The sequence below is a fragment of the Pholcus phalangioides genome, unplaced genomic scaffold (assembly GCF_987345545.1).
Source record: "Pholcus phalangioides strain wild (caught in Gottingen) unplaced genomic scaffold, Ppha-v1.0 ptg000015l_1, whole genome shotgun sequence".
Classification (NCBI taxonomy): domain Eukaryota; kingdom Metazoa; phylum Arthropoda; class Arachnida; order Araneae; family Pholcidae; genus Pholcus; species Pholcus phalangioides.
In genome coordinates this window covers 82,238,522-82,262,095 of record NW_028301608.1, presented here as the reverse complement: position 1 = coordinate 82,262,095, position 23,574 = coordinate 82,238,522, and the positions used below count along the sequence as shown (strand labels likewise).

Here is a 23,574-nt window from a genome sequence, read left to right as displayed (position 1 = left end):
ACAGGTCATTTGTTGGTGTTATAAGGATATTTTTCATTTCTTATTGGTGTGATAATGACGAGTTTGTCACCTTCAAATGCTGATTTTTTCTCTTTTAATTTTTCTCCGCCAGTATATTTTTAACCGCTGCCCTTGGTTTACCAGAAGCTTTAATTCCCGTGCAGCTTCTTTGGGTCAATTTGGTGACTGATGGTTTGCCAGCAACTGCTCTAGGTTTCAATCCTCCTGATCTAGACATCATGGAAAGGCCTCCACGGAAGGCTGATGAATCGCTCATATCTGGTTGGCTGTTTTTCAGATACATGGCTATAGGAGGTAAGGATGACTCATTTTTGATAATGCTTGGAGAAAACAGATGCTTTATATTGTTTTTATTCATAGAGTAATTTTCATGCAGAGATATTGTATTGAAATTTGTTACTCATTATGTGGCGAGCAATTTTTGTTGATCTTTCTATTGCTGCCTCCCAGAACTCCCGGTATGATGGGAGTGGGCGGAATGTGCAATCAAACTCAGTTTTAATGACACCTTCGCTATGATGTAAAGAAAATTTCCTTCCCTATTTGAATGTGAAGAAATTTGATTAATTGTGAGTCGTGAAATTCAAAATAAAGTATTCCATTTCTTGTTTTTATAGGTTATGTTGGTGCTGCCACAGTAGGAGCTGCTTGTTGGTGGTTCATGGTGTCTCCAAACGGTCCTCACCTCAATTATTATCAACTGACTCACCATCTGGCATGCCATCATGGTTCAGAAAAGTTTGTTGGTGTCGATTGCAGCATATTTGCTGATCCTCATCCAATGACCATGGCATTGTCTGTATTGGTTACTATAGAAATGTTCAATGCACTCAATAGGTATGGTTCTGATTGAAATTCAGATCTTTTGTTGATATGGGAACAATGTCATTTTCAACTTCTTATGCTTCCCAACCTAGAATGTTTCAATTATTCCCTTCATATATATTGTACCAAAAGAAGCATATTCTATAAACATGTTTTCCTGCATATACAGTTAGACCTCCGGTGAAGAAACCTCTATTTAAAGGTGCGTGCATGCACACATTACTCTGACGTGGCGATGGACCATGTTAGGTCAGATGGCATGAGATCATATCAGACATAATGCAATGTCTACACGGGTCTGATGTTTTAAGAAATGCATCAATCTATCAGTCACTGTGAAGCCATTAAAGTTTTCGTTGTGATAGCTATTATTATTTATATATACTGTTTTTTGAGAGCTTACAACTTTTTTGAATTTTGGAAAAGTATATATATTTTTCTTTTTTCAATACTATGAATGCGTTTTGATTCCTGCACTGATTTCTCATTTCCTTCATTTTGATTCTTGCATTACTAGTGGGTAGGATTATACATCATAGGATTTGTTTTTCAATTAGTTCTTCCTTAGTTGCAAAAGCCTAGAACATAGTTTCCCAAACTTTTTTGTTCCATCGCCTCCTTCATCAGAAATATTTTTCTCTCGTCCCCAACTCAAGTGAACCAGTAGGATCCTATGTTAAATCTGTAGCTTCTATTGTCCCCTGGACTATTCCATTGCCCACTTTGGGAAACACTGGTCCAGCAGGTAAACCAAGTAAACTAAAACAAATGAAGTAAAAAATAAATGAAAGGATCTGGTACAGCCTCTTCAAACGACTCATAAAAATCTGGAAAATTTCATTTGGTTCTGATGCATCATAAGGCATGTTACTTCAGATTGCATCATCCCACGCATTCCCACATCACATCAGCACAGTATTAATGTTCCTACAGAAGACTCGTAGGTGAAATTCCATATCACATGCATTACCACGTGATCCTATGTCACATCAGAGTAGCATATATGCACCTTGAGGGATAGATGTCTAGACCCATGACCCTTTAAATAAAAACTCATGCATCTCTGATTAAAGGAATTCTGTATTTAAGGGACAAAAAGTTTGTTTCGCTTGGGGTGTCCCTTACCGAGTGGTTACACTGTTATCCATAGATTATATGCTGAAATAAACATCTGAATTTCATGTGATTTTATCAGTGGAAACACAGGAATGTCATTCCCTTGGTAATTATTATCAGATAATTTAATAAAAGTGTTGATAATGCTAACCCCTGAGATCTAATAAAGATCTCACCTCCATGATATTAGAATCAACGGAATCCTTTAAAAGTAAAGTTAAAAAAAGCGGTAGAAATATGAGCCAGATAAGTAAAAAATTTGAAGCACATTGTATGCAGAAGTCAGTAGAAAAGAATAAGTTTCCAAAAATACCTATAAAACTTTTGCTTTTTGAAATTAAAGCATAAATAAACGATAATTTAGCAATTTCATATCGAGAAATGCTGTCACTACTGATTATAGAAGAACGTTTATCCTGCATTAAATGGAAATTTATGTATATGGATTATTTTAACTATTAAGTTTATATACTGCTGCAGGTTACAGGCAGGGAATTACAGTAATTGTTTTTCCACCATGTAAAAACTATTTGGTGTAAACATATTTCAAAGCATATCTCTGTGCATACTTGCACAGATCACTCAACTATTTTCTTGTTATGCAAATTTATCTGAACATGTTGTGGCAGTTATATTTGTGCACAAGTTGCATCAGGAGTCCATAACTTTTTCAAAGTTTAGGGGCCTGATATACTTAGCCATAAGTCTATGATAAGGTAAGTATGAAAGTAGTTAAATGATAAAGGATTTTCCACAAATTGATATTTTGATTCTTTTCTTCTGACATTTGATTATTTAAAGAATAAGCTCACAGCATTATTCGAAATTAACCTAACCTAAATTAATTTAACCTATAAGAACCTGACCTTCAGGTTACATGTATTGACATCAAAACATTTTTTTTCACATTCAAGTTTTATTAGCAATGCTAATCGGGCTGGACAAATCTATTACCTGACATGCCCAGGCAAATGAATAATAAATACAAATACAACGCCACAACAATCAAATTGCCCAACGAGGTGGCTGACTTAAGAACATCATGGATCCCCGAGCCATTTTTTGGAGGCCCTACCTACTACTACTACACCACACATGCACCCCCCCCCCAACGAATCGGTACATGCGAGAATGTGTGTGTACGTGTAGTGAAACCTGACGTGAAGTTTTGTTGTTTCTCTGTAATGCTTGTTATGTGTAGTGCTGCCATCTGCCACTAGTTTTTCTAACTATGAGTGAAGTGTTATGATTGAATGATTTATCGTTGTAGGAATGTTGCTATCTGTGACGAGACTTTTTAACGGGGAGATCGGCTCGCATTTGCGCCTTGAAGTTGGGAACCACAGAAAACCAACTTCAGCCGACCACCACTGTGGGGTTCGAACCCGGATCCTCACATCACGAGTCCGTCACTATAACCACTTGACCACCACAGCGGCTAAATACAAAAATATATGCATATACATTATATTTCTTATTATTTAAATTCTTCAGTAAGTATTTTTATCAATAGATGGCAACACATTTGCGGTGTGGGAAAATATGAAAAGAAAATTTTGTTTGGCCACACTATCAAAGTTCTTTTACAAAATTTGACAAACACAACCAATAAGTTTATCGGTTGCATTCACTCGAGTGTAACCAATATACTCATTGGTTGCATTTGTCAAGGTTAGTGTAATACCACAGCCTTAGACTAGGTGGCCATCCATGATCAAAACTGGGGTGTAGGGAGAAGATCGTCCAAAATCAGTCCGCGTGGGAAATTTCATAGTGTCGTAGAAAATTTTGAGATTTCATTAAACAAAAAAATAATTTTAATTTTTTTTAATGTGATGCAATGGTCTTAATTTTCGATATTATCGGCATATTTCCATCAATAGATAGCACATTTGTTTTGAATACATGAGAAAAATGTGCTCTCAAAAGGGGAAACTAAGCAATGTTTTATAGGCATGCAAATGTTTTTAGATTTGTCCAGCCCTGATGCTGATATATCAATATTATTATAGTGAAACCCCATATTTGGATTACTTTCACTCTTTTTATTGTGCTCCATGTTGTCTTCAAGTGATATGCTGAGCTTCCCATGATAAACGATCATTATAAGTAAATCGTCATAAACCTGCCATCTCTTATAATGTGATGGCAGGTTATGAGGATTTACGAGACAAACAGCAAAACAACTACTTGGATATGTTTCTTATTGGTACATCAAAGAGAATTGTCCCCCCCCCCATGCGTCCTGAATCTTGTATGACCGAATGGCAGGGCAATGTGGTCATGACAGGATTGACCATGGGGGGAAAATAAAAGGCCAAGCAATCACCTCTATATAACGTGAAATTTCAAAAGCATTTACTATGTTCACAATCACTATTCTGGCAATATAAATACGTTAGGGGAGGCCCACACATACAACTCAGAACATGCAGTTTGGCAAAAAGAATTCCGCAAGGAAGAAATGGGGGGGGGGGGGGGTTCCTGTATTTTTGATAAAATTTGAAAAAAATAGATTTGCTGAAATTTCTGATTTTATTGTATTTTTTTTAATATCGATACTGCCAAAACATCTTGAAAATTCAAAAAATTTAACGCTCTGGTTTGAGAGAGAGAGTTTTGAGGACAAATTTTCCTGCCATGCTATTGTCTGTAACAGAGGGATTTTCAATGTTCATGAAACTTACCAATTTTTTTCAAACCTGAGCAATTCTTGCTCTTCATAAGAATTAAAATAAATTTTTTTTCCTTTAGCTTATCAGAGAATCAATCGCTGGTGTTAATGCCTCCATGGACTAACTTCTGGCTCATCTCTGCCATTGCTTTATCGATGACACTGCATTTCATCATATTATACGTAGACATACTCTCTGTAAGTTACTCCTCAACTTTCTTTATACTTCCATCACTTATTGAAGAGAAAAAAATATTGATTACCATAAAAAAAATTCTATTTTATTCTTTTTTTTTATAGGCAGTGTTTTCTGTTTGTCCCCTGACTGTCAGTGAATGGTTTGCAGTGCTTAAGATCTCTTTCCCTGTTATCCTACTTGATGAAACGATGAAATTCTTCTCGAGAAAGTTCAACGAAGGGAGAAACCCATTCTCAGAACTACACTGGATGATTGCTTTCTGGGCAGTGTACATTGCGCTCATGGTATATTCACCGATATAAGGAGGATGAGACTGTGATAGGCCAAAGGAACGAGAAAAAAATTTAAGAGAAAAAGATCTTGGTGTGTTCTGTTTTATGTATGAGATATTGTATAGCTTGTGGAAAGCAGAAGGGAAAACACATGCATCGAAGATGTTTGAGTGTGGCTTACATTCGGTTTTTCTATGTGTGTGTGTGTGTGACATGAAAACTCTTTACCTCTTGCTGCCAGAAATCGAAATAGCTATGTAAATGAGGAAAACGCTCAAAACTGTAAAAAAAGCTTTTCCTTGCTTACCTTAAAAATGTACGGACTTTAAAAATAATTGTTGCACAATGTTTTTTTTTTTGTGTGTGTTTTTTCATTATTAAGAAAAGCTAAAAATTAATTAGAAATTGTGGTTTTGCAGTGTATGCATTATTAGGGAAAAAATTTGTTCTATAAGAATTTATTCATTATTAAAAAAAAACAAAGCTCTGCAATAAGTAACTATTGCCTTACCTTCTAATGAAAGGAAGCGCTAAGAGGGAAGAAATTTGCTTAAATCTTTTAGATAAGTTAGCTTGTCTCGCTTTAATGAAATGTAACATGAAATCGCATTGAAAAATAACTCTATTCGTGTATAAAAGAACAAGATTTTTTCCGTCATACATACATATATATATATTCATATAAATAATATTTATTCAAAGTTCGTTATTTATAGCATTAATTGTTACTTCGCTGTGTTATTATGGAGTTCTAAAACGAAAGTATTCTTAACTAGATATGTGTGATATTTATGTGCAGATGTTTATTTTTTCTTTTTCCGCATTTCTAAGCAAGACTATGCAAAATTCTTGATTTTATGCATGTATTTTTTTTTTCTTCTCATTTCATGGGTCAACTTTGAGTAAAAAACTATCATGTCATCTCTGCCATTCAATTCAATTATTAAGCGCATGAGTTCTAGTATAAATAATGGAATATCGATGTACTAGAATCTTTTTTCCTTCTTTGCATTTTAGACAATGTAACATTTCATCTAACACTAATTATGAAAACTTTTGTTGTATCAGTGGTGGTTATTTGTTTTTAATACGAGACATCAACACATTGGTCATCCTGACAGCACGGTTTTGTTTCTGTGCCGTTCCCCCCATAGTAGCTGTAATAGTTTCAAGCTTGTTTCAGAAACATTTTAATTATATACAAAGATAGTTGTTTTCAAGATATAATTAATTATATTTACCATTATTTCCATAGCAGGGCTTGACAAATCCCATGCGCTTGGTTGCCGAGGTACCTAAAAAGTTGACATTGATGCCTAATATTTTTCATGTACGATACCTGAAGTCTGAGGATGGCACAAAATTATCTAAAATTATGCTAGTGCATGCAGACCCTGGGCAAACATGATTTTTTTTTTTGGGGGGGGGGGCCTTTCTATACAGTGTTCTTTGAGACATTGCTTCAGAGTAGTATTTATTATGTCACAATTATGGGCAATTGCTAACAAAATAAATTATTTGTTTGGCAATAGTCTATGGGAGGTGGGGGAAGACTGAAATTATAAAGACAGCCAATTTTGAAGGCTTTTAAAAATTTATGAGGTCCTGGGCACTTTCCTATGCAAGAAACAGGTACTGAGCGCATGGTAGCATGGAAAGGGATCCCTAAGGGTGGATCAAGACAAAATCTCTACATGCAGACCACTCCAATTTAATCAAATTTCTAACAAAAAAAATTTTTTTTTGTCTCTTCACCTTGGATTTAGTGCCCCTTCAAAGTGCTTCACGCAACTGCACGGCCCAAGAGTCCCTGTCTCATAAAAAACAAAGGATACATTATTTTTGATTGATTTTGTCTGAGCAAAAAAATGCTTGGCACCTATGAAATTTTGCTGGCGTCTAAATTTTTCCCCTGATTTTTGTCAAGCCCTGTCCTATTATACACTTTCTATATAAGTTTGTTTTTTGGTAATTTTGAATTAATACATATGGTTTAACTTGAGTATGAAACCATATTTCATGAAATATTGTTTCATACTTGTGAGTTCTACAAAACAGCTTCAGATTATTGAGCTTCAGTAAAACTAATGATTATAAAAAATTTATGGTGCAGCTTTTTTTTTTTAATTATTATTAAAGGAAAATTAAAACAACTTATATATAGCATAGCTGCCAAGTCTCCCAAATTTTTACTCCATTTCCCAGACTCTTGAAAAATTTGTATATATCCAGAATTTTGACAATGATTCTAGGGAATCCTTATCTTTTTGGAGGTGGGGGGGGGGAGGGGATGGGATATTCCCAAAGAATTCAGAAAAAAAGTTGTTTTAATTTTTAATCTCTAAAATTATATCGGAAGCAAATGTAAGTTATTGCCACTGTGTTAAATCTCAAAAAAAATATCTCATTTTCAGGAGGAGAGATGAAATTTCCTAACAGCCATTGTCAATTCTGCTGTTTGACATTCAAAATTGATGACTTTTCATCCACTTTGACCACATGTCTGTATATCCTGTTTCAGGCCAGATGGCGTTATTTTTTTGTAGTAATTTGATGTGAGAATTGTAATGACAGGTAATTTAACCTAGTGGTTGGCAACAGCTTGTAAAATATTACGATTTTACAAAGGGAGAAATTTCATAATTTTACTTTTACTAACGAAAAATCCCTACGTTTTTTAAAAATCTTTTACATATAGTTTTTTTTTTGGACATAATTTGGATCCACATGAAAACCTCCCTAATTCTCACTCTCAAAAGTTGGTAGCTATGATATAGAATTTCAGCTTTGTTAAATGTGCATCATCTATCTTATTTTTGAAGCTGTTGAACAAATATTTGTAATACTTGCAAAATTAAAATGGTCAAATTATGTTGGTCACTTTCGACGGTTATTTGAGGTTTTGATGCAGATAAAGTACTGATTATGACAAAATTCAAGCTTCATTAATTTTTGCTGCCTGTTATTGGATTTTTCCTCCATATAGAATTATTCAGCTGTTGAAACTTGTGGGTAAAAGAGAGAAAAAAATAGAGCGTAGAAAAAACAGTCTTCGCAATAAATCAAACTACATCGTGCATGATGTCGACATTAATTAAGCCCAAATAGAATTTTTTGGAGCAGTGCAGTAGAAAAATATTCGATGTGAATTAATGTAACTAACCTTCTTCATAGAGTTTAAGAAAAGGTGGACTTTATATATCGAGCGAGTGAGAAAGAACTATGCATTTATTCCATTGCAATGAAATAGTGTGTTTGTGTGAGTGCGCTTAATGATATAGTATGCCGAAACTATTTGTGTTTCACTCCAGCTGTCATTCGTTATTTATTTTTTACGTCATCTATCTTTCTATATGATTCTTATTTGAGACTTTTTTTAGTATTAAGAAAAATTAGTTTATATATGTGCATAATTTGTAATTTCACTTTCCTAGATTTTGGTGTGAAATCGTGTTATGAGCATATCTGAAATGTTAAATAGTATTTTGCAGTCTACATATTGTTCATAGTTTTCTTGGTACTGCTGGGTGAAGCAAAGTTTTTCCCATACTGTACAAAATATCATATTTAATAAATACAGAGTTTTAAGTCATTCATTGCGGTGTGATTCATCAAAAGTTGGATTTTTAGTTTGTCTGAACCATTTTTTTCCCAATGTGAACTTCATATCTGGGGTTCTTTGCTGAGATTTTAGGGGCTGGGTCTAAGTTTTTTACTCGTGCTCAAACTTATTTCGCGATGTCACACTGTACTATTCATTTAAAAATTGAGACAACTGGCTTATAGGAAGATGAATTTCATTTGGTTTATCTTGGTACTTAGCTAGTACTGATTCTGGTGCACCATGAGACAGCTTTCGTTATATAACCCTACTCTGTTCACTATTGGGTATCTAATTGGTGTGGAAGAACTGGAGATACAAAATGACTATTTAAAAAATAACCAATAAAAATTTATAAAAAAAGATATTTTTTATTTCTTATATAAAAAACATCCAAAATCAATTTTATAATCTGTGGGCATTTGAAACATTTGTTAAAAAATATTCTGGCTCAGAATAAACTATTGTAAATTTAGAAGCTCATGGGAATAATGCGTATGGTGTCAATCACGACCAATCTGATGAGTAACACTTGGTTGATCGACTCTCAAAATTGTTTCGGCTACATTAAAGTAACCAAGATATTCTGCTTCCTCTGGTGTAACATCTGTGTGATAATGTCCACCCTCTCCATGAAAACTGAAACAATGGGTGTGTTCCACTCTTAGATCTAAGCCCTGGAAAAAGAAGAATAATATGTAATTCAGAAAACCTTTCTCGGTGAACCCATTCAACATATTGGGGAGAGTTGGATCTATTATACTCACCGGATCAGCAGAAATGAAAGTGCTCAGGCACACAAGTGGTGCTTCCATGGTGAAGAATTTCAACCAGCTGTTTACATCCTCATCTGAGTTCAATGGCTCTTCAGAGAAGTCTGGCTAGAAAAAATTTAAAGATCATGCATATACACCTATTCGGTTCATATCAGACTAGGGTTGCGACAGATTACAGAAATCACTAGACTGCTGGAATGAAGTTGAAACAAAAAAGAACCCATATAAACCATAGTTTCCCAACCTTTTTTGTCCCACCGCCCCCTTCTTCAGAAATGTTTTTCTCCAATCGCGACCCAATGCAATCTAACCCATAGAATCCTATGTTATACCCGTAGTTTCTACCGTCCCCCTGGAACATTCCATCGCCCCCAAGGGGCGTTAACGCCCACATTGGGAATCACTGATATAAACTATTGTGGTGTCATTTTCTCTTTCGTGCTGGCAAGGACAAAATTGTTTATGTTCCAACTATGTGATAACCTTTCGAAATCACCTTGATAAACATGCCCAACAGATTAATTTGAAATTGTACTTCTGATTTATATGGATGTATAGCAAGAATATTTGAAGATTACTCTCTATTAGCTTTTTGCCACCTCTGGATAATTCAGCAATGGAATAGAAGATCTGACAATTATTTAACCTAATCCGTGGATAAACATTGGGCCATCTAAATGCTAAAGTGTTACATCAGTTACAACCCAAATGGCAAATTTAATGGTGATATTGATCTCAATGAGTCTGAAATTGGCACCGGCTTTGCATGCATGCACATGAAAGATTATTCTGGTGGTTCAGGATATGGAAGGTTTTACTGCTAATTATTTCAAAGTACGTAGAATAAAAGAAAAACACTTATTATGTGAAAATTAAATTTCATCATGAAAATGATGTTGCACACAAATATTTTTCGATGGTTTTCTTCATAAATTTCTAATATACTCATGCAGCAGTGCTGATTTGGGGAAATTATATTACATCAAATAAAACAAAATTGACAAGTGTCATGAAGAAATCAAACTCGATTACCATAATATGCAGTTTCGCTTTCCCTTTATTCAGAAGAAAAACGCCACCGAGACCAACAGGTTTTTCCCCATATTTATCAGCTAGTATTTCCCGCATCGATGTGACAAAATTCTTGCTCCCATTTCGCTTCTTGGCACTTACTTGCAATACCTATATATTTCAAATATGAAAAACAATGGGTGAAACAGTTTTCAACTGCTAATTATAATTATCTTAGAAGAGAAGATAAAAAATCGATTGATTCTGGATATTGATGATTAAATTTTCAATCTTATCATTCTAATGAGTAAAATAACATTCTTAATGCAGTGAAATCCTGTTATAACAATATTATAAATATTGTTGCGAGGGATTATCGTAATAACCAGAGGCATCGTTATCATTTACATGCTACCTAATTTATGCTTTTGTTAACATCTCTTCTAAATCAGCATCATTAGTACCACCCTACAATGCAATGATGAGCTCTATTCATTCACCATTCAAAAATTATTATTACACTCAGCTTGGCGTACACCACACACTTCAGCTTTTATCTCTCCTCTTTGTTTGCACATACACTTTGTTGAGGCCTTTGAGTGGGGGGGGGGGGACATTTAGAATTCTTCCTGTTTTGCATGTGATGTGGTCTTAATAATTATATTGCATTTGAAAAATTACATCAAATTTGATGAAAATGATGTTTAAGAAAGCAGAGCGACTTAGCAAATGAACAACAATTATGCTTTTGAATTATTTTTCAAAAGGCATAGCTTGCTTACAGAGGCTTCATCACAGAAGGGGGGGGGGAGGCACGCAAAAGTGATAGAAAATTTAAAAAAAAAAAAACCTTAGATGCTGTTTTAATCAATTTGTTTTACTTAAAATCTAGTTTTTGAAGGCTAATTACTCAAAACATTTTTGAAAAACAAGCCCTGTAACTTCATCTATCAAATCCATCAATGTGCGACCCCCCCAACTTCTGTGATTATACAAAAAAAAGGTTTTACTGCATTATACTATATGAAAAACACTTAGCAGCTAAAAATAAAAAGGTTGATACTTGCCTTTCCTGGTTTTCCTTCAGAAAGAAATAAGTTGCCCAAAACACAAAATTCTGAACAGTCTTCGATTTTCTCCAGATGAGGACTTCCATCCTATGAAACACACACAAATAGGAGATTGTTATATATACTTATTATTATTTAAATGAATAGAGATCAGATGAAGTGATTCACTTTTACTAAAAATTTGTTTGTGCATATTAAAAGTTTCAAAAATTATTTTCTAACATTCATATTCATTATCAAAAATTTATCTTTAACTGATGAGCAATTTTTTTCTTCTGAAGTACAGTACAGCCTCTCTTTTGCGGGCATCTGCGAGACAAAAAAATTTTTCCGTAAAAGAAGGGTGGCTTAATGAGGGGTTTGAAATACATACTTTGTATTAACCATTTCCCCTTGTATAATAATACTTTTATTATACAAGGGGAAATGATTATTTTGCCGTAAAAGAGAGGTGATCACATCTGAAAGTAGTCCGTTAAAAAAAGTTTCACTGTATATAACAAATTTGAGAAATATCATTTATAAAATAGCATAGGCAAAATTCTCTAGAACAAAACAGCTACTTTTACAAGTGTGATAAAAGAAATATTCAATACTCATAGCTGAAACTGAAAATATTTACTCTTTCTAATTTTGCGATATATGTTCCAACAACTTTTTCTTCTCCAAGCTTTACGTTAGCCATCATCTATAACAAAAAAATAATTTTATGTTATTCAAAAATTATGAATCATAACAAACTGCTTTCATGAAACTGCAAATGATTGAATGCGGATAACAATTGGTGAGATTTGAACTGAAATTAATGTTTTAAACTATGGTAGCCAGGTGGACTTAGGCTAGTGCGAAGGGGATTAAGTCATATCAGACAAAATAATGTGTAAAACAGGACAAAAATAAATTGATAAATAAATAAATATTTTGCTTGAGCTCCTTAACAAAGCTGTAGTTAAAAATTCTATCAAGACAAGACACTCAGTGGGCCTCCTACATTGTTTTCCTAATAAACGTATAGAGCATAAAATGTAAAAATAATAAGCTTAATTCCTAGGGCCTACAAGCTATAGCCCTACTACTACTACTTAACTGTACATGCACCTCATACACATTCCTCTGCGGAATCTCTAACAAATCAGTACATGCAGGAATGCACTGTGTGTGTATGGCCCTAGCATATTTATGTTGTCAGAGTTGCGCTTGTTCTTTATTCTTGCTGGTGTTGCAGCCTGTCTGCCAATTTTTGAAGTGAAGATAGTAAATGCTTAAATTTCTGTGTTAAGCTAGAGCTCTGTCAGCTTCTTTGATATGTGGGTCATACATATTGTAAAGGGTGGCAAAATATATTTCTAGGAAAGCAACTTTCTGGATATTATGCTGTGGCACACTTTGGAAAAGAAATTTAGTTGTCTCCTTCAGAAATTGTCTTTTCTCTGCAAAATGATGTACCTCAGCATAATATCCTGAATATCTCTTTCCTAGATGAGTTGTAGGCTGAGAAGAAACATCTTTCTTTGGTCACAAAATTGTTTTCGCAAGAAGGCTTAAGCGCAATCTTTGTTGCAACATGACAAAGACATAAATCATTCATTGGTGAAAGTGCAATGACACCAATTAATGTGATCACATTGGGACTCTGGGTTTCCAATAACCAATTGATAACTATGTCCTAAAAACCTCAGTTGTAAGTGTGGTATGACCACGTGTCTCATTTGGTCGAACAGGATTTATAGAAATGGGACAACTCATATTAAATCATGCTTCTTTTTTTTCGTATGTTTTAAAACAAGATTTTTTCTCCTCTTGAAACTAAAATTTTTTTTCAGAAATTGTGAGAAGTCAGAATGAAACTGTAATATGTATTACAAATTATGATACTTTTTATAATGTACTTTATGTTCCATAGATTTCTATTGTGAAAGTCTTTTTTTCCTGCCAAGGAACTATGAGTGTGTTCAGTTGAAAGAAACTGACCATAAACTGGAAAAAGTTGTTTTTTTCAAAAAAAGGAAAAGGGACACCAAGGCTTGACAAATCCCAAACGGCAGGTTGCTGTGGCGACTAAGAAATTTGTATTGCACCTAAAACTTTCTAAGCATGGTTAATAAATTGGATTCTGAGGACAACATAAAATGTTTGGAATTAACATATCAGCATATCTATCAATACCAAAGGCTTATCTATTTTAGTATCAAGAAAGGAATTCTTGTAGGCTTTGAACCACCAATATGGAAGACTGTCACAATGCCCTAGAAAAGTCAAAAGAAACATTATTTTTTACCTGTTTTGCTTGGAAAAAAAAGTGTGTGGCTCCTAAAAAGTTGTTCCAGCACCTAGATTTTCTAGCAATTTGTCAAGCCCTGCTTTACACATGCTTTCACTATAGGGAAGAAATCAAAAAGGAGGCCCTATCTGTCAGAGGTTCTGACATGAAGAAAGCATTAGGGGCTGAAAGTTGCTGTATATATGAAACTCAAGCACATACACAGGGCCTACAGGAGGGGGAAGGTGGATTGCATTGTTTTTTTTTTTTTTTTAGAAATTGGGGGAAAGGAAAGCCTACTTTCAAAATTTATTGGGGGAGCTCAAATAGCCTCAGCCTCTAGGTTCTGGCACCTATGCTACATGGATCATAGCGGCTATTATGAGCCGAGCACTAAAATATTTTTTTTCTGATAAAGGTGCTTTCCAACCCCCTACATAGTCTTGCAGATTGATAATGATAACTTATAAGGAAAAAATAACATAAATTAAAGTTATAACCAATAATTATTGAACAAATTTTATAACTATAAACAACTTTTTTCCCATGTTGTTTTTTCCCCAACTTTTTCCATGTTTCCCATTGATCTGTTATGTATTTAACAAAAGTGATAGCAATACCTGAATGGTAACATTATCTGTGATTCTAATAAGCAGTATCTATAGCATATAGAAGGCACAGTGAGTAATGACTTCAGCCATAAACCCTTTTTAATGCACGTTTTCAGAAAAATCATCTCCGAGAGAAATAGAGTTCTATTTTATTTCTTATTCTTTAAATAAACAAAACTGGAATGTGGAAATGTAATATACACCAGAAAAAACCAAATTATAAAAATTTGGGAAATTTAACAAAAAATGTGATATAGACCCACACAACAAGCACATAATGATTGAAAATTTTATAGGCCAAATAATGAAACTTGGGTATTTCAAAGTACTTTCATAAATCAATATTACTCAAGAGGCATAAAATTTAATTTATGGAAGTTTGACTGTAATTTAAGTGCAGAAAAAAAAAATTACCTCACAGTTGGTTCCAATAAAATGATATGGTCCAGCTCCAGCACCGATCACAAAAGCATCTGGAATTCCTGCTTCTCTAGCAACTGCTGGTATGTTGAAAATCTATTAAACATAATCGAAAAAAATAATGAAACGTTGATAATACAAGCAATTTTTTACATTCAATCAAGAAGCTGCTCTTCCATAGTTGCTGAGAATATTCCATACTGAGAATGAATGTCCCTATGAATATTCCATGTCACCTGGGAGCGCTCAAATTTTCTGAGAGATCTTACTGGTAAAAACAAAAGCTGCAAAAAGTACATTGTTGGTAAGCACGAGGAAAACTGCAGTTTCATTTCTAATTTTTCTTTCAAACTTTTTATTATTATTTCTTGTATTTTTATTGATAATAGAATGCTTGAAACCAAATGATTTTCATTCCTCCATATCAAATGCTTTATTATTGTTTTAACCCATTAGTACCCACTGTTACTCATTTGAGGACACCTTAACGAAGAACTGTGCTCATTTGAGTACAGCTTAACAAAAAACTTATGTATTGTAAATTTTTTCGGAAATAAACACTCAACAGGGTATAAATTGGTTAATGTGCTTGTACTTATTAGACCAAAGGATTTCGTTTTTTTATTTTTTTCGAAATAAAGTAATCAAACAATTAATTATTACAACCCCCAGTGCTTTTTAAAGTTTTCATAACACCCAAACTTCTCAATAATTAGATAAATATTTTGAACACCAAAAGCAGTCATGTATGTGAAAATATTTTATTTGTATTAGTAGAAATAGCACAGCTTATTGACCTTATTTCTTTGAGCTAACGGTATCAAATATGGTACACCTCCCACATCAGCAAGAGTTGGCTTCCCACAAAGACCTTTCGAGAAAGAAAAATGTTACTACATGACAATATGAATGTTTAACTGATACACAACTTTAGGACTTACCAAAACAATATTTCATAATACTAAGAGGTAAAAAAAAATCTATACAGCAATGATAATGAAATAAGAAAATTGCAAACAATTTCATGTCATAGAATTAACTAACAAGAAATACAGTTGATCTATTATAATGACACCTCAGCTTTAACATCGATAACTGGAGATCTCACTGATGATTCTCATAGCGCAGTGGTCTCAACATTTATTGAGTCGCTGAGCCCTTTTTAATACATTAAAGTGCTATGATGGAGATCTGTAGGCCTTTTTATTTATTTATCAAATTTACGGATTTATTTTATTTTTCTCCAGTGGTCATAGATACGTGTCCCTGGGAAGTGTACAAAGAGCCCCAACGGCTTTGAGGAGCACCAGTTGAGAAGAGCTGTCATATACAATTTTAATGAACTTTGCTGACAATTTATTATTAAATCGGATCTAACAGCATAATTTTTCTTTGCTTTTGCTTGTGTTTACCAAAGAAATTTCTGGAATTAGCATTCAGATTATTGGAGAAATGTTCATCTGTTGTTCTATATTGGAACATCGTTTATAATAGCTCAGTTTTTTTTTAAATATGACTTTCATATTCATATAGCATTTGACTTCAGTCGCAATTGGTTTCTCTTTCTATACATTTTAATGTTTAATTCATTTATTCTATACAAAACCTCAATTATTTGAAGTTTTCACTTTGACTCAAACTTTGAATCCTTTGAAAGAAAAACAAAATATTATTTATATCCATCAAATGACCACAATTTTTGTATGCAGTGAAAATGCATAGCTGCAACAGTTTTTCTTGCATATTATCACCACAAAAGCCATAAATTTTAGGGTGACTGCTGACAAATATGAAAATAACCAGTGAGATGGCTAATGGCCATTTCGAAAGGTCACTTATTTATTTATTGCTTGTTTCTGAGAATACGCAAATGCGACAAGCCCCAAAGAAACAGGTTTCAATTGTTTTGAAAGCCATAAGTCCTTTACTTTCAGAATTTTTTTCGAGAGTAGGTAAAAATCTAATCTCCAGAGCGTAAAAAAGTCTATTGTAAACATTTGGAGGATACGGGTCTGCCGATTAGAGAAAAAAACAATACACATACGCAGCAAGTTCTTTCAATCATTTTCTGTAGAATTTTCTTTCATTGTGGTGTTTTGCTGTGTCAAATCTACTGTTTGTAATGTCAAGAAAATGAAAAGCAGTCTCTAAAAAAACTGGAAATTTTGGAAGAATTTGATAAGAATTTTAAATTAATGATGAAAAGTTGATGTAGCAAAACAGTTGAGTATCCCTGAGTCAACTTTGAAAAAGGTTATAAAGCAGAGAATCAAAGGCTAAGCTGCTGGTTGTAAATCATCTACTGCTAAAAAAAAAAAAAAAAGAGTTTAACATGGGAAATTTTCCGTCGTCAAGATTTTGTTGCAATGTTTTACTTAATGTTGTGCCCCAAAGGTAATGCTCCGGTAAATTTTATTTCTTCAAGTGCTTTAGTGATTTAATTTTTTTCCCTCAAGTATGATTGAAATATAATGTTTTATAACAGAACTGGAGATGCAATAAACACATTGAATTTTATAATATTTTGTTTTTGTATGTCTGTGGGGGACATGCATGGTATAGATTTTAAAAAAATCTGCCACACAAAATAGGCCATGCATGGGTATAGATTTTTTTTCTTGAGTCACCTTGAGACTGTACTAACACAAATTTATATTTTACCACTAAATTATTTGCACCATATCCTCAATTTAGTGCCTTAGCGCTAGAATCTAATTTTTAGCCAAAATAGCACTGGCGACACAGAACAAGAAAGATTTTATGAGCAGCTACTAAACTGCTTCTCAAGGCTTTTTAATTAACCCTTAAATGTATAGCTTTGCATATATGCAAAGCATTACTGCAGCCAGTTTGAAGATAAAAATTCAGAATCACTTTTGCACATAAGGTGAGGTCATGTTCTTTTCATTTCGTATTTTGAATTTGCTGGAGGATTAATGTCAACAGCTCTTTATTTGTTGTACAGCATGTGAGGCTGAGATTTTGCTGATTTGTTAAAATGTTTTGTTTGCATATCTTTTTTTTTACCTTCAAGTTTGAAATCCAAATTTTTATTTTGTTTTACTGTATTTTGAATCACAAAGACGATAATTATATATTTGGAAAGTATAGTACAACATTGATAAGTCGACATGTGGATAACTCGCAAATTATTATTCTCATGGTTGGCATAACACTAAATTCAATGGGAAGAAACCTCTTCAACTTGACACAAAATAACTAAACCCTGTTTAAGTCAACTACGATTAGAATTTTGTTATCACAAAATTCTAATCTAAATTCAAATTTTAATCCAAATTTCAAAAAATTAATTGTTATCACCATTAATTTTTTGAAATTTTGATTGGTCAGTTGATAAATTTTCATATTTCTTTTGTATACTTCAACAATTCTAAGTTTTCTTTTTTTCTTTTTTGGGTCATTTGTTGGTCGAAAATATTCCTTCATATCTTGGGTAGGGTAATTTTCCACTTTGCAGAACTTAGAAACTCAACCCGTGAACTATGATAGTCACAGATAAGTGTGGATGATATCTGATATTTTTGAGTGAGAGATGGTTGAATAAGCTACAAAGTATAAATTTGTTTTTGATAAAAATTTTTAGTTTCCTAACTTTTGGCAATAGCTCTGCTTATTCACAGATAACAGACATTTCGCTTATGCTTTTTTTCACCTTAATTCTGAAACTTTTTGTTGCAAATAGCAGACAATTTTCTTTTGTTAATTTATGGATGATATGTGGAATGAAATTTGTTCAATTATATATATAAGTACATGTACATGACATAAATGTTAAAAAATTGGGACAGTGAGATCAAATGTGGGAACCTCTCTAACTTGACAGCTGCTTGAGTCGACATGTTCATCGATGCTTTTGAGGTGTCAAGTTATTGACGTATTACAGTAAAACGCCTCCTAATGGATGCCCTCTTTTACGGCCAAATAATTTCCCACCTGTATAATAAAAGTATACATTTCAAACCCCTAATTAACGGTCACCCCCCCTCCCCCTCTTTTATGGACAAATTTTTTTGCTCCATCACTGTCCGCAAAAAAGAGGTTGCACTGTATTTCAATACATTTATTTTATATGCTACTTTTAAGGCTCTGTTCATTCTATTTAAGGCCCTGTATAAGTGGTACAATTCAAAATAGAATTTTTTAAATGATTTTTCCGGCTTTCCACATGTGTCACAAATTATGAAAAAAATTAAGCATTTAATGGTTAAGGTTGATTAGGCTTGGCACATCTCAGGTGCTAGGTTGCCATGGCAACTAAAAAAATGATAATTATAGACACCTATTTTTTTTTATGTTTGATAACTGAATTGATGTCTGAGAACTGCACAAAATTATCGGAAATTATGACAGAGTGTGTCTGCTAGTAGAGAAGCGGTCCCTAAGTACAAGACAAGTCAAAAAATACACTATATTGGATCGATTTTGTTGGGGAAAAAATTCTTCACTCTTAAAGAAATTTTGCTGATCAATTTTTTTTTTCTATTTGTCACAATCTCTGTAATGGTTTAAAATAAATGTGTGGAAGTACATAATTTATCTTTCAACAAAAAATGAATCGTTAAAAAATACACTCATTAAAAAATACAAGCACTGGATTCTGTTGAAATCTCTTTTGCAAAGTTTGGTGTGCTAACCCAACACCATCTATAGCAGGCCTCTGCGGGAAGTTTATTATGTCACTGAGGAAGGTCATCTCACATATAGCCATTGGATATAACTACAAAAAAGGGCAAAGATGATGCATGCATCGGCCTGCTATATCAAATGGATATAGGTGAGATGACCTTCTTCAGTGACATCACAAGCTTCACACGGAGGCCTTCTGCTATGGATGGTGTTGGCTAACCCATACAGTTCAAAGATGTGAGGGCTTCCTGTGGTTGCTATATGCTGTGTGGTTCTATGTGAAAATGCACCTCTGCATCAAAAAAAAATCTGCAAGGATTGGGCAGGTTTCAAACTTATAAAACCGTGTTTTTCTAGGAGTAGGTTTTTTTGCATCGTGTTAAATGAATAGGATAATTTTGCATTGGCAGAAACATGTAAATTTATCACACTATGCATTTGTGTTTTCCTAGAGTGGCATATCCGTAGTTCTGCCGTCTGCATATCTTTATTCAAGTGTTTGATTTCTGTGAGAACACAGCAAAAATGCAAAGAACGTTGGTAAAATGCACAGTGTACAATGCCTTTAACTCCTCCAGAACCAGTCTGACAATCACGCTAGACGAAGGCATTGATGTGAGGCATTTTGTGTTTTATAGGAAAATGGTCATACTATTTTCCATACTGGTGAGTGAGTGGCGTGTCACGCTGGGTACACAACGCAAAAAAACTGCTCCTAGGAAAGCATAGCTTTAAACCTATGAACATCCTTTGGCATGGCAGACAAGTGTCTGATCGATTTGGGCCTATCTTTGTCTAAAAAAAATGTCTTTTATGCCACTGAAAATGTGCAAATCTGATGACTTTGTAAGTAAGGATGAAATTATCAATGCAGTGACTTCAAAATGTTTTTTAAAAAAATCAATCACCTTCACCAACAAGCTTGAAAGGTTCATCCTTCAGATTTGGACAATCAACAACATCAACAGTAACATCTTGAAAGATTTTCTTCAAGTTTTCATCAAGCACTGAAAAAAGTTCAAAAAACCCGTTAATAAAATGTGTTTTTTTTTCACATAATTGACATTGTTATCGTGATTATGATCACTGTTCTCTCTAAGCTGTGAGTGTGAATGATTCCAGAGATGAATCAAAATACTCCGCTCAAGACCGCAGCCTAGGAGAACGGCTTGGTGAGAGCGTGGACCTGATATTGGGTTTACTCAAAAAGCTGCACTCAAGCAGTTTATTTTTAGAAAAATACCATAATTTTAGTGATTAAATTGTCATAAATTTGCCTACAGATGCGTAAATATTCATCTTATCTTTTTTGTAGGAATGAAAAGAAACAAAAACTTGAAATTGTTTATAGCATTAAATGATAATTTCCATGTTATACCACAACCTCCTAGATCATATGTGGTGTTCCCCCCCCCCGAGGGTGGGGCTGACAGAGCTCCAATCCTAGGGGCCTAGGACAATACCCCATTCTTTATTTTCATGCCATAAATTTTCTGTAAAAATGCATGAAAAGTCTGGTTTAAGGTTCCACCAAAGATTCCTGCTCTAGGATGTGGGGTCACCCAGGAGATTATCCGTAGAAGATTGTGGTTAGGAACAGGTATAGTACATGATATAGTGTATGATTCCTCGATTTTTGGTGACTATTTTCTTTCTTGCCTATTGGTGCTTTTCTTCGTGGCCAATATTTCCATTTTAATTAATTTTTTGCATACTAGCAATTATATCCTGTAATCCTGTTTTCATTGAACACACAGACTGTAAACACAGAGAGCTGTTTTTTTTTGCCCAGACTATTATATTATTTAAAATAGAGTCCAGGTTTATGTTAAAGATGTATACATTATTCAATTAATTACTATTTCTAAATAATATTTATATTCTCCAGAGGATATTTATTTGTACATCAGCAGGGATGGTTGTTTATGAGTCCTGTGGTTTTTATTATTTTCAATCCGGATCCCCATTCCTTATTCAGTCTGGAATGTTTTATTTTCAATCTTGACCCCTATTTAGTTTACGAACATTATTGTATTTGTTGTTTGTTTTTTAACGTAATTTTTCCATTTTAACACTCATAGTGTTATCCCTTTTGAAGAGGTGTTGGCAGTTTTTTCTTTAGCAAGAAATATGTCTGAAAGCATGACTGTTTCACTCGGTGACTTTTCATCATGCTTTCAGACATTTTTCTCACCAAAGAAAAATTGCAATAGGGATTATATTATAGCTGTTTTCACAGTTATTCAGTGAGGGTGCTCAACCTTTTCAAGAGTGCAGGCCACTTCATTGGTTTGGAAACATCTCACAGACCACTTAAGTGATCTGGAAATTTACCGCAAGCCAATCAAGCGAAGTTAGAATGTACCAAATGATACTTAAGCAAAAGGCCTATTTATAAAGTGATTTAGTATATATAGTTGACTTTCTTTCTTTCAAACAGAGCCTCTCAGGTCTATCACCATTTATGGGCGATTTACTACCTAATGAGTTATGTCTGAGGTGTAACTGTGTGTGTATCTAACAGTCTGAGTGCATATGTAGTGTTGTGTTTGATTTTTCAGTGCTGCCATCTATATTTCAGAAGTAAAGTGAGTGATGTGTTATGATTGAATTTGTGCTGTTTGTAGGTCTGTTGCTCTCTGAGGTGAGACTTTTTAACGGGGAGATTGGCTTGCATTCGCACCTTGAAGTTGGGAACCACAGAAACCAACTTCAGCCAACCACCACTATGGCGACGGTGGGGTTCGAACCTGGATCCCCACGATGCGAGTCCATCACTATGACCACTCGACCACCATAGTGGCTTTAGTAGTTGACTAAATTTTAAGTTGTCAAGTGCTCTACAATCTGTCTCAAAGTAAGTAATGAAAGGATAAATACTCATTGGCTAATGTGAGACCAAACCCACTGGTGCATGCACATTGTGCCTACTTAATAGAAAAAAAATAGATGACTATATTCTACTTAACCATTAAATCACTTACCAACTAAACCTGTGTAAACAGGTATACATTAATACACATTGGCATACATTCTAAAGTGTACTTGACGACTTAAAATTTAACTACTAAATCACTTAGCATGTGTAAACAGGTCCAAAGTGAGAATCTGATGCGGGGCAACTTCAGTGATCTGGAGCAGCACCCCAGGTCACTCAAGTGATCTGAGAATGCGCCACGTGTGGCATAAGTGATCTAGAATATAACCCTGGAGCACTTAAGTTATCTGGGAATGTGCCACAGGTCATTTAAGTGATCTGGAACAGTGTCCTGGCTCACTAATCTGGGAATGAGCAACGAATTACTTGAGTGATCTATAAATGTGCCATGGGGTCACAAAGTCTTGGCCGCTGAGTTTTCAAAAATTGTTGAGGTTGCGGGCCACATCAGATGATTACTGGCAAGGGCGTAGTGGGGGGGGGGGACTTGGGGGTCTGGTCCCCCCCCCGAAATGTGAGAAAATGACCGAAAAAAGGGAAAAAGATGGTTAAATCCATTGTTCTGTCATTTAGGTCCCCCCCCCCCGAATGAAATTTCTGGCTACGCCCCTGATTACTGGGGCCACATTTGGCCCATGGGTTGAGAACGTAAAATATACATGGTCCCATACGCAGATGCAGGATCTTCAAGGCGCGGCCATATATAACCACGATCTCTTAGATGCCCCCTAGGTATCTAGGAAGTCCTGGTTATACACAAAACACAGGATCCCCAACGCGTAGTCAGCCGAGCACATGGATAACATATGTTCAGTTTTGTTTAGCGGCCCCGCGAAATTCATTGAAATTCTGAATGTGGCGCGGGCCACTTCGTATGGCAGGTTGAAAACACCCGCACTAATGAATAAGACTTGTTCATATAAAATGCGCATTTCTTATCAATAAAATCTGAACCTGCTGCAATCTCTTCCAAGGGCGGAGTTGTGAGAGCGTAAGTCTTCGCCGCTGCCATCAGAAATTAAAAATGAATCGATTCCGTTAAAAACGAAAAAAAAAAATAAAAATGGTTGATCGTTAAACACACATCAGAAGCAGACGATAATAATGTTTTTGGTGATGAGAGAGTGACTGTG

At 34.5% G+C, this 23,574-nt stretch overlaps 2 protein-coding genes across 6 annotated transcripts in view; one reads left to right on the top strand and one right to left on the bottom strand.

Moving 5' to 3' along the window:
- The window catches only part of LOC149076826 (calcium-transporting ATPase sarcoplasmic/endoplasmic reticulum type-like), a 65,012-nt gene extending 56,313 nt beyond the window's left edge, over positions 1 to 8,699 (top strand). For 4 of the 5 annotated variants that reach the window (XM_089244530.1, XM_089244527.1, XM_089244528.1 and 1 more), the window contains 4 exons: positions 113 to 315; positions 639 to 858; positions 4,717 to 4,834; positions 4,937 to 5,282. In XM_089244530.1, coding sequence (XP_089100656.1) covers positions 113 to 315; positions 639 to 858; positions 4,717 to 4,834; positions 4,937 to 5,137 — 742 coding nt within the window. In that variant the 3' untranslated portion in view covers positions 5,138 to 5,282. Of the gene's footprint in view, positions 1 to 112; positions 316 to 638; positions 859 to 4,716; positions 4,835 to 4,936 lie in introns of all 5 variants that reach the window. The other variant, XM_089244529.1, reaches the window with a different exon arrangement.
- A 360-nt stretch (positions 8,700 to 9,059) lies between these two features.
- LOC149076825 (beta-keto L-gulonate decarboxylase-like) lies at positions 9,060 to 23,554 on the bottom strand. Its single transcript, XM_089244522.1, has 9 exons — positions 23,396 to 23,554; positions 20,412 to 20,510; positions 15,654 to 15,727; positions 14,851 to 14,952; positions 12,188 to 12,253; positions 11,563 to 11,652; positions 10,517 to 10,666; positions 9,476 to 9,589; positions 9,060 to 9,385 (listed from the first exon to the last, which is right to left on the bottom strand). Exons 1-9 carry the CDS (start codon positions 23,451 to 23,453, stop codon positions 9,212 to 9,214), a joined length of 927 nt encoding a protein of 308 aa, XP_089100648.1. The 5' UTR covers positions 23,454 to 23,554; the 3' UTR covers positions 9,060 to 9,211.
- Between the last annotated feature and the right edge of the window lie 20 nt (positions 23,555 to 23,574).

What these genes read in the sequence shown, in the direction of transcription:
- LOC149076825 (XM_089244522.1), bottom strand. Translation starts at nt 23,453, where the DNA reads ATGGCAGCGGCGAAGACTTACGCTCTCACAACTCCGCCCTTGGAAGAG. An exon ending in TTTCAAGCTTGTTGGTGAAG is followed by an intron (nt 15,728 to 20,411) that starts GTGATTGATTTT and finishes CTTTCTCGAAAG; the next exon opens with GTCTTTGTGGGAAGCCAACT. An exon ending in CTGAAGGAAAACCAGGAAAG is followed by an intron (nt 10,667 to 11,562) that starts GCAAGTATCAAC and finishes TGAAATATATAG; the next exon opens with GTATTGCAAGTAAGTGCCAA.